At 38.9% G+C, this 11,469-nt stretch overlaps 1 protein-coding gene across 1 annotated transcript in view; it reads left to right on the top strand.

Moving 5' to 3' along the window:
• The first annotated feature begins 9,294 nt into the window (after window positions 1-9,294).
• Window positions 9,295-11,469, top strand: part of jmjd1cb (jumonji domain containing 1Cb) — a 204,330-nt gene continuing 202,155 nt past the window's right edge. Inside the window, exon 1 of the mRNA XM_041816362.1 lies at window positions 9,295-9,667. Coding sequence (XP_041672296.1) covers window positions 9,512-9,667 — 156 coding nt within the window. The 5' untranslated portion in view covers window positions 9,295-9,511. The remainder of the gene's footprint in view (window positions 9,668-11,469) is intronic.

Genomic DNA, 11,469 nt, shown 5'->3' with positions numbered 1-11,469 from the left:
GTGTTAGAAATGCACTCTCTCAGTGTAACATTTGTAAAGAATGGAAGAGTTCCTTAAATTTTCAGTGTAAATGTAATAGTTATCACAATTTACCATCTGATGTGGCGTAAATGTTGCAAAGTCAGGGATCCCCTGATAAGGACGTGGGCATAAGGCTCTTGTTGAAAACCATCTATCAACATGAGTTGACTCAGTATCCTTGTTGCAGACAACACCTGACTGCATGAGGGACTCAATGGACAATGTCACTCCTGGTGCAGACGTGTCTAACATCAAAAACAACGATAATCCACCAAAAGCATGAGCAAATGAATCCCAGCAGTGATAAATGTACAACAGGCAACATCTAAACACACATAAATATAAATAAATACATCTAACAACACCTAAAACACATCTAATCACACAATGCATGATGGGAAAACTCTGCAACCCAGATTTGAAGTGAGAGTCTGTAGTGCTTGGATCAACTGACTCTGTATAGAGTTAAACTAACACTGAATGCATTAACACTGTCAACTAACTCAAACACTGAAGACCATTTCACTCAGAATGGAATTAAATTAACATGTAGGGGCTTAAAATCAACTCTGAAATGTTTAACACAGATTTCAACACTCCAGGTTTTGCTGTGTAGTTAAATCCATCCATTTCATCCATCCATTCAGGCTTGGGTTGCAGTGGCAGCAGAAAAAGCAAGTCAACTCAGATGTCCCCCTACCCATCAGTGTTTTTTTTAGTTCTTTCTGAGGGTTTCTCCTGCCAGCTGGATGTTCCAGGGGAACCTCCAAAACGAGGCAGACAGGAGGCATCCTGATCAGATGCCTGAACCACCTAAACTAGCTCTTTTTCGATTTGAAGGAGCAGATCCCTACAGGTGTCCGAGCTCCTCGCCCTATCTCTAAGACACCCTCCCCTTAGGACTTCATTTTAAGCCCAAAGGGATTCTGAAAAACTGTTCAATGACTCATGAGGGGAAAGCAGTGCTTGGCTCAGGCTGTTATCAGCAGGAGTGGAGTGGAGAACTGCTGGGGGACTGGGGACATTGTTGAGCAGTGAAAGGAACGCTTTGAGGACACCCTTAACCCGTCTAACATGTTCTCTGAGGAGGAGACAGTTTGAAAAGCCAGGGGAAAGTTTGTCTATGTCACTGGCGGCAGTGGCTGAAGCGGCCAAAAAGCTCCCCAGTGGCACGGCGCCAGCTGTAGATGAGATCCAAACTGAGATGCTGAATGCTTTGGACGTTGTTGGGCTGTCATGGTTGACACCCCTCTACAATGTCACATGGCAGTCTGGGACAGTGCCTGTGGAGTGGCAGATGGGTGGTGGTTCCAATATTTAAGAAAAGGGGACCGGAGGGTGTGCCTGAATTATCAGAGTAAGTGGTGGCATTTTGCAACTAATTAGGTTAATTAACAACAGGTCAGTAGAATGACTGGGTATAAAAGGAGCATTTAGAGAAGCAGAGTCCCTCAGAAGTAAAGATGGGCAGAGGTTCACCAATCTGCAAAAAAAAGTGCATCTAAAAATTGTACTTTGAACAAATTCAGAAAACTGTTCCTCAATGTAAAATTGCTTAGAATTTCAATATCCTGTCAGCCAACACAATTCACCATGCCATCCACAATTGCATGTTAAAGCTGTATCATGCAAAGAAGAAGCCATATAGGAGCGCTATTCAGAATTACTGCCATCCTCTCTAGGCCAAATCTCATTTTAAATGGACTGAGGCAAAATGGAAAACTGTTCTGTGGTCAGATGAGTCAAAATTTGAAATTCTTTTTGGAAACTATGGATGTCGTGTCCTACAGGCTAAAGAGGAGAGAGACTATCCAGCTTTATTCTAACACAGTTCTAAAGCCTGCAGCTCCGATGGTATGGGGTTGCATTAGTGCCTATGGTGTGAACAGCTTACACATCTGGAAAAACACCATCAATGCTGAAGAGTAGATTGAGGCTTTAGACCAACCTATGCTCCTGTCTCTCTCAGGGAAGGCCTTGACTATTTCAGAAAGACAATGCTAAACGACATACAGTGCAACAATAGATTTGAAAAAAAAAACTTGATTCTAGTCTGAATCTTCTCAAATCATTACCAAAATCATTTTTTATGTTTCTGCAATGGTTGATACACCAATATGTAGAAGCTCTTTAACCCAAATGATATTTTTAATGCTAAAATAGAGTTATTAATGTTATCCATGAATTTTCAAATGTACTGATTTACAAAAAAACTGAAAAAATAGTACAGCACATTAATATTTCTTGATTAATATGTCAAATTATAGTTATTTACTTGCATTCCTTGCAACCAAAAAGGTGAATTCAGTTTGAAATTCCTCATTCCTGTTCAAAATGGTAAAACATGGAGAACTGACTGAAAATGAAAGAGTCCGCATTAAAGCACTTCATGATGCTGGATGGTCTCTGAGACAAATATGAGAGGTGGTCTACTAAATTTGTTAAGCACTGTATATTTCTAATATTTCAACCTAACAAGCATGTTTTTGGTGGTGGGAGGAACTTGGAGTACCCAGAAAGAACCCTCACATGCATGGGGAGAACATGCAAACTCCACACAGAAAGGCCCTGACCAGGAAGGGTCAACAGCTCTAACCCCTGGGCCACCCTGCAGCCCCAGTCTAAAGCCCTGTAAAAACTAAACCATGAAACTTAAAACCAGTTCATATTTTAGACCATACATCTTAATGTTTCTACTGAAATCACAACCAGGATGGCAAGTATGATAACTGTCATGGTTTATTAAACTGTCAGCACAATCAACAGCGAGTCAGGGTTGCTGCACATTCTCAAAATCAGTCTGACACATTCAAGACCTTTTTATGGTTCAGACAAAGACATTTTAACATAACCTTTGTACCGCAGTGCAAATGACAATCATCATACAAAAATATGTTCCTAATGCCAAAGGAAGACAAGATGATCCAAAAAAAGGAAGAATAAAAATTAAAATAATGCTCTGTTATCTCTCAGCCATCTCAGTTCTACATCAATGTTTTTCAGTTGAAATATCTTTTGAAATTCAAGCCCCTGTAAAGTTAAAATTAGACCTAAGATCAACCCAGTGACTAATTTAAGCAAATAACACAGAAAAATGTCTAATAGCAAGCAATCATATTTTCTATCAATGCTTTTTCTGTGATTCTTAAATCAAGCAACTTGAGTTTGTTACTGAATCTTGAAACAAGATCTATTTTGATGAGACTGTGGGTGAGAGAACTAATAGCTTATTTTAACAGTTATTTACTTAATTTAAGGACTTCCTGACTAATTGAGACAAAAAAGATATTATCATACTTGGTTTAAGATTATACTTTAAAGTGACAAACTTAAAATACAAAATTAACTTTTAAAACAAGATAAATCATCTAACACTTCTTAATCTAAGTTTTTAAATCTTGGTAAGCACTAAATAATTTGCAATGTACAACATCCATCACAATAGAAGAGTCCGGGTGCTGAACTAGCCTGCCTGCAGTCCAGACCTTTCCCCAATACAGAACATTTAGAGCATAATAAAATGAAAATTCCTGCAAAGAAGACCCAGGACTATTGAGTTGCTGGAATCCTTCATCAGATAAGAATGGGACAACATTCCTCCCCTAAAACTCAAGCAACTGCTCTCCTCACTTCCTTGATGTTTACAGACTGTTGTTAGAAGAAGAGGGGATGCTACACATTGGTAGACATGGCCCTGTCCCTACCTTTCTGAGATGTGTTGCTGCCATTAAATTCAAAATGGGCTGCTGTTTTTAATGAAATGGAAAAATGTACTTTAATGTTATTATGTTCTACTGTGAATAAAATACGGGTTGATGAGATTTGACAATCACTGAATTCTGTTTTTACTTACCTTGTACACAGTGCCCCAATTCTTTTGGAATAGAGGTTGCATAGGATACTATAGCTGCTTTTCAAGAATGCTATTTTATTGTACGTGATAGTAGGATAAGATATAGTCATTGTGCTTTTCTGCCTGTAGTTTCAGTTTCTTACTCCACCACAGAGACTCGTGTCTGCTATTTATATTTTCTTTTACTTGTTCCTCTTTTCTTCTTTGTATTTCCTCTCTCCTCGTCTCTCTTATTGTCCCTAGCTGTGTTACTTCAGCATCTTTACTCTTCTCCCTCTCCGTTTCTCTTCTCATCCTCCCTGCTCTCCGTCCATCTTTTCTTTTTTTTTTCTCCCCCTCTCTTTTATTCCACCCTGGAGGTCGCTCCAGGCGAACTGCTTTCTACATGCTTCACACACAAACTTCTATACTGTCCTTAAGATCCCTACACTCTGCACATGCACAAACACACACCTCAGCACACACAAGCAAAAGCTCACAAGCATGCAATCCTCCACGGAGCCACAAACACACACATAAAGCTTCTCTCTCTTGTGCTCCTTCGGTTCCTCTGCCTCATTCTCTCCTTGACTGACTCTCTCTCTGCTGCGCTCCTTTACAGCCCAGCAGGCCTCAGAGGAACTCGGTGCACACTATAAATCCAACCTGAAAGAAGGAGACCAGACATGTCAGCTGCTTTTTGAATGATATGTTCACTCACAAAAGAGATGGATTAACTGCTGCGAGATACAAATAAAGAGATTATCATGAATGGAGTCATTTCAATACATGGAAATCAACTGTCAATCTGTAAAGTTGCTTCAGCTGTTTGGCCAAATAATTCATGCAGTTCTGCAAATTTACAACAGACAGATTTGTAATGTGGATGCTGACGTCATCAAGCACTGGCAGGTCTTTAAACAGAGTATGCAAATCTGCCACCAGGGGGCACTCAGTCAAAACAACAACAAAGATGACAAGTGGAGAGCTGCACTGCTCTTTCTGCCAGTGTCCACTGTTAACTTCTGGTTTTGACTCAAGGATTCCAACAAAAACTGCACTCCATTATTTACTGACCAGTAGACCAACATTTTAGTTTCATTGCATTTGCCACTTTTAGAATTTTTTTACTGGTTAAAGGTAGAGTTGTTCCTATTCTGATACCAGTATACATCTGCTGCTTAATGGATCGATACACCAATCCGAGATCGTTTGGGTCAACTTTATATTTTGCGCTTTTTGGCCATGCAAAAGGTTAACACTATAAACCAGATATCAATTCTTCTTCGCTGCTGGAAAACACTGTATGGATGAGCTACAGTTTCTGGAGCAGCGAAGAAGAACCAAAGGACCCACTGCAGCAGCAAAGAATGGCATCTGCGTGACATTTTTTCTCTAAATGTGATCGTTAAAATGCCTTCCAGAGTGGCACTGTCAAGAAGTGACATAGTTTATAAAAAGTTAAATAACTTTTGAACCATAAATCATTGCCTCTTACTTGTTTTTCCTTGTGCCTTTGAATCCCTTGTGGCAGCATTTTTAGCAAGCCTGGAACTCGCGTGACTTTTCAGGACTCTCAGGATTAAATCCAGGCTATTCCATGTTCATTTCTGCTGGGAAACTGACCTTTTTAATTGAGGGGACTTATATGTGCCTTCTGGGGATGTTGGACCCAGCCTCAAGTGGACACTAGAGGAACTGCAGTTTTTTGCACATCTGTATTAGTTTTAATTTCTAAACATCAGATACTGCTGCATGGTTTCACTGAACATTCCAGATGTATGGAAGCCCCAAGTGGACATATACATGCTTTATTTCACTTCATTTATCACAGGATCAGACAATTTAGACTTTCCTTAAGGCATACTTATTGATCTCATTATCTCGGGATAACACTTTTTTCACATAATGATGAGTAAATTTTATAAGAGCTCAAAAAACTAACTCATTATGGTAATTATATATTTTTTTCTAGATTCTTTTTCGGGTTTCCTTGCTTTCATTTAGAAAGGAAAGCTGAGGAGACAGGAAACACAGGGAGAAAGAGTTGGCGGGAGACGTGCACCAAACAGCACTGAGACCATGAGTCAACCCCACGATCAGCACGCCAAAGACCACAGCCTCCGCACATTGGCGTCTGTTCCACACATCGGGCCAAACTGAAACAAAAGGGGCAACAATTTGGGATTTTATAGAAAATCTGTATATATTTTTGCCTTTTTTATGGCTACAGTTTTGAACCAGTAGTCCCAAGAAGTGTTCTGAGAGGCATCAAGGACAAATCGAGCAATGGTGTGGCGTACAAATCAACACAGACACACATGCCACCAATTATAATAGTAAGATATTCTGAGATAACAAGAAAAAAAGTTGAGATCTTACGAAAGTGACAAAAAATATAAATGCATTATTGAGGGAAAACAGAGTAAAGTGGTTTGTAGATGTAAAGCTGCACCTTTTAGAACAGACACAAATGTGTCGCCTTCTCTGGTGCAGTTGTCTGAGTAAAAAACAGGTGCAACTGAAACTGAAAAAAAGTATACAGGTGTCTCATTTGAGATTATACCCATTTAGTTGTAAGGTAGCAATTCATAAGCAGTATCATCTATGTTATTAACTTAGTGGGGTGAATAGACAAAAGTAATTATTGCAGATGCTTCAAAACTCAAGATTTTAAGAGGACAAATACATTTTTAAATTAAATAAGTGTTTATATCTCATGATAAGAATACAGATCAGATGTGATCTGGACAAAAGAACTTAAAATAACTTATTAATGAGGGAAATGAAGGAAAATAAACTTTCGATGCATGTTTTCCTAGGTCTCCGTACAAATATTTATACTAATCTGTTTTAACAGTAGTAACTTTAGCCTCGTGGATGCCAGTTTAGCTCAGTGGGTAAGTAGGTGCCCACATACAGAGACAACAGTCCTCAAATTCCCAGTCTTTGTGCTGTTTGGTGTATGTCTTCCCCCACCATCTTTCCCATGTTTCCTCCCTTTAGCTACCTGATCCAAATAAAGGCAACCCCCCCCCCCCCCCCCCCCCAAAAAAAAATCTAATAAAACAAAACAGAACATAAACCTAATTTCCCTAACATTTCTGAGGTAGTGTAAATGCCATGCCACCTTAGTTGTTATTTATTGCATTTTCTCTTGTTGTAGTACTGTCACAAACAATCTTCATGGTGAGGTGAAGACCTGTCTTTCTCCTGAGAGAGTTTACAACACAGAACACAAGATAAATCAGGAAACAAATGTGAATCTCAGGGCATTATTTCATGATCTTGAGATCCAGTAAACCTGCACCTGCATATCAGTCACTTTAACTTTGGCATCCATAAGCTTATCTACTTCAGCTCTGAAGCACCTTGGTCCTTGAAAACATACAGTGCTCATAAATAGTATTCACCCCCTTGGATGTTTTACTCTTTAATGGTTTTATGAATCAATCATGGTCAATAGAATTTTGCTTTATTGACAAAATATGTTAAATGTCAAAGTTAAAACAGATTTCTAAGAAATGCCAATAGAAGATCACCTGGGTGAAGTGGATGTGTCTCAAGTGAAGTGTAAAGACTCCTGTGTCTCGGGAGACTGAGCTTTTGCAGTAGCTGCCCCAAAACTGTGGAATAGCTTACCCTTTCATGTAAGATCTGCTCAAACTCCAGAACATTTTAAATCATTGTTAAAAATCTGTTGTCCTTGGCTTTCAATTCAGGATGAGATTATTTTATCCCAACAGATTTTAGATTTTACTGTTACATTTACATTACTGTATAATGTTCTATTTTGATTAATTTTACTATTTAATAGTGATGTATTCTTGTTTCATGTTTTGCTTTTATACTGTGAAACACTTCGGTCAACCATGGTTGTTTTAAATGTGATATATAAAGAAAGTTGAAGTGAACTGAATTGGAAAGTCCAGTCACTGCTTAATCAGAACTCCTGGCTACCATTACACCATGAAGTCAAAAGAATACTCCAAGCAACTCGGAGGAAAGCTTATTGAAAGGTTTAAGTCAGGGGATGGATACAAAAACGTTTCCAAGGCACTGAACATCCCCAAGAGTTCAGTTAAATCCATCGTCAAGAAAATAGAAGGAATAAAACACACGTGTAAATCTGCCGAGATCAGACCATCCTCACAAACTGAGTGACTGTGAAAGAAGACTAGTGAGAGAGGCCACCAAGACACCTATGACTACTCTGAAGGAGTTACAAATTTCAACAGCTGAGATGGGGGAGACTCTGCAAACAACAACTGTTGCCTGGGTTCTTCACCGGTCAAAGCTTTATGGGAAAGTGGTAAAGAGGAAGCCACTGTTGAAGAAAACTCAGGTTAAATTTGGACTAGAGTTCACCAAAAGGCATGTAAAAGACTCTGTGGTCAAGTGGTTAAAGGTTCTTTGGTCTGATGAGACAAAAATGGTGCTTTTTGACCAACAGACAAGATGCTATGTTTATCCAAACACTGCACGTCACCACAAAAACACCATTCCCACTGTGAAGTACGTTGGTGGCAGCATCGTGCTGCAGGGGTGCTTCTCGGCAGCTAGACCTGGGAGAGATATGTTATGTCAGCATTTAAAAGAAGATATTCTTGTAAAGGACTTTAATTCTTGTGATAAACAATCTTATAGTTTGGATCATAACATACTGTTGAGGATTTACTTTCTTGTATTACATTTTGAATATTGATTCTTTTCCTTCTGTCTATTATTCTTTTTTTTCATCATGTTTTACCCTATGTGCTCACAGAGATGTCATACATATTTTCATTGCACTGATTCTGAAACATAAGCACCATTTTTATTTTACAGTACTGGAGTACAGCTAAGCGATATGGAACAAAATCCATGTCTCTATCTTTTAGACCTCAATACTCTCTTCTGTAGTGAAATAACAAAAACAAAGTTAGTTCTAAGTCAAATCTACATGGGCTGCAAGCCAAACGTCACAACAGGCACTTCAATTAATAACACACAATGTCAACATGTGAATGAAAAATGACAAAATAAAAAAATTCATTGTGATGAAAAAGTCCCTTAAATAAAATGAAAATCCCCCATTCAGATTCAGCATTTCCAATAGGTCAATTTGTGGTTAATAAGCTTATTAGTGCTGTGGTTCTTCTTGTAAATCAATGTAACAACTCAGTCAGTAGGTAAGGGAGGCAGAATTAGAACTATATTTAAAAACAAAATAGTGTGAGGACTAACAAAAGTAAACCCTGTGGTGAAACTTGGAAGAGATACAATTCGAAAAATTTAATGAGTTGTATTTTTGATAAAGTAGTTCCGACGGTTTAGTTGAGCGGAGTGACATAGCTGTGCTGAGGCCTGCGAATGCCTGAGGATCCATCCCGCGGAGGGACACCAATATGGATGTGGGCTGTGCTGCGGCTCAGTGTTCCACCGTTCCTTCATGTTGAGAGAAAAGATACTGACGCTCGCGCGGGTGGAGACTGCTACACATTTAAATCCCCCGGGTCGGTTTTTCAGCGATTAACCACCTTTAACTTTTCCTTTTTTATTTTCTTTGTAGTGTCGGATTCTTCAGAGCTGTTTTAATGTCGTAAATGGCAGGTCTGTAAGGGCGTCGTTGTTGGGAAGTTTTGTTAGAGGGGGGGTTTTGACCAGCAGCGCGGGGCCATGGCAGTCGAGGCTCGGCCGGAGCTGGTCGGGAAGCGGTTCCTCTGTGTCAGCGGGGACGAGCCGCCTCAAATCGGCGACACTGGTCGGTGGCCGTGGAGGTCTGGGGTCATACGAGCTGTAAACCATCGTGACAGCGACAATCCCGACTTGACGGTAAGAAACCAGCTGGTTGTGTCCTCTTCTCTGGTCTGTTACATGCAAAGCAAACGGTAAAAATCTCTGTGGTTCGTTGGTGGCTAGCCAGCGAGGCAGAGCAGCGAGCTACCAGGAGGACATTAGTCTGTGGCTTTTCCATGGTTATTAAGACTGTTTTGACCACTGAATATACCGCTTATATTCATGTCTGTTTCAACAATAGACCAGTTATTGTTAAGAGTGTAAGTTTGACTAGTTATCTGGGCACTTAGTAGGCAAGTTAATTGGAGGCAGACTACCAGCAGGGGGGTTTGGAAAGCAAACAGCCAACGTTGGTGCAGAAAAGACCCGTAGTCTTCTTATTTACACCTACCTATCTCAGTATCTACAGGGTGTATCACACAGACACCTCTATGGTTTCATGTGGGGTTGTCTAGAATATTTAAGCCTCCCATGTTGGGGCTGGGCAATATCAATAAAAATCCTACCTCAGTACTTTTTAGCTGATGCCCATACACAGTGTACGTCTCATTGACTGAATGGCAATAAACGAAACATATTTTGGTATTTTTAAGCCATGTGGCGATACACAATAGGCTTTTCTTAGCATTCTAGAAAAAGAATGGCAATATAAGATGCATATATCCCTATTAGAAGCTGCCTGTCAAACACCATACACATATTTTTTGCTGAATAGGGATATACAACACATTTATGTTCATATTTTAAGTGGCAATACATTATATATCACAATAAATTGCTATACACAAGACAAATCTTAATATTTTCTAAGCTGAAGAGTGATATATAATTGGTATCTCAATATTTCTGAGCTGAAAGGCAACACACAATATACAGTAGCTATATCTCAGTTTTAAGCTGTCAGTACACCATACTTATATCCCAGTATTTTTTTAAAGTAAACATTCATGCACAATATGTCCCAATATTTCTGAAGCTGAATGGCTTACATGGTACACATCTTCATGTTTCTTAGCTTAATGACAATACACTATGTACTTTTTGATATTTTTTCATCTGAATGGCAATAAACAATATACAGGTCAGTCAATACTGTTTTTAAGGCTGGTACTATTATTAGTAGCTCATGACACTGATAACAGATATTCAGAACTCATATACATTTGTTACAATGTACAACATGCGCTTAATGTGCAAAAGTACATTTGCATGATCAAAAAAATGAAAGAAATAGGAGGTGATGCCAAACGCTTGTTGTGTCAGTGATACCCAGTCATATTGCATTGTTGATGAGACTGTCAAGAGTGAAAACAAAGCCAGAGGGGAAGACAAGTGTTGCAGTGGTACCAAAGTAGCACACTTTTTGATTAAATAACTTGATCAACAATCTGTAAAAATACATGCTTATACAGATGATCGGCCAAATGCCAAACATCGGCCTCAAACATTGGTCAGACTTAGAATTGGTCTACCACTAACACGATATACATGTTTGTTTTTAGGTGCATGTCAAAACACCGTACATATATCAATGTATTTTCAGCTGAATGGCGATACTGCAAGTAAATCTTGATCTTATAAGCTGAATGGGCATGCACAACATGTATCTCTATTTTTTTATGGCTGGTAATACACCATACATATATCATGGTATATTTTTTTACTATCCGGCAATATATCTTACAAAATTCTTACTTTTTTGTACCTAAATGGTGATATATATATATATATATTGCATAGCTTTATTTTTTTTTTTAAATCTTAATGAGTATACTGTGTAAATATCTTGGTATATTTCAGCCAAGCCTTAATACACCATGATCATCTTGAAATTTTTG

This window comes from Cheilinus undulatus, linkage group 20 (genome assembly GCF_018320785.1).
Source record: "Cheilinus undulatus linkage group 20, ASM1832078v1, whole genome shotgun sequence".
NCBI classification, from domain to species: Eukaryota; Metazoa; Chordata; class Actinopteri; order Labriformes; family Labridae; genus Cheilinus; species Cheilinus undulatus.
Note: the sequence above shows the minus strand (reverse complement) of the source record. Positions and strands in the feature narration are given on the sequence as shown.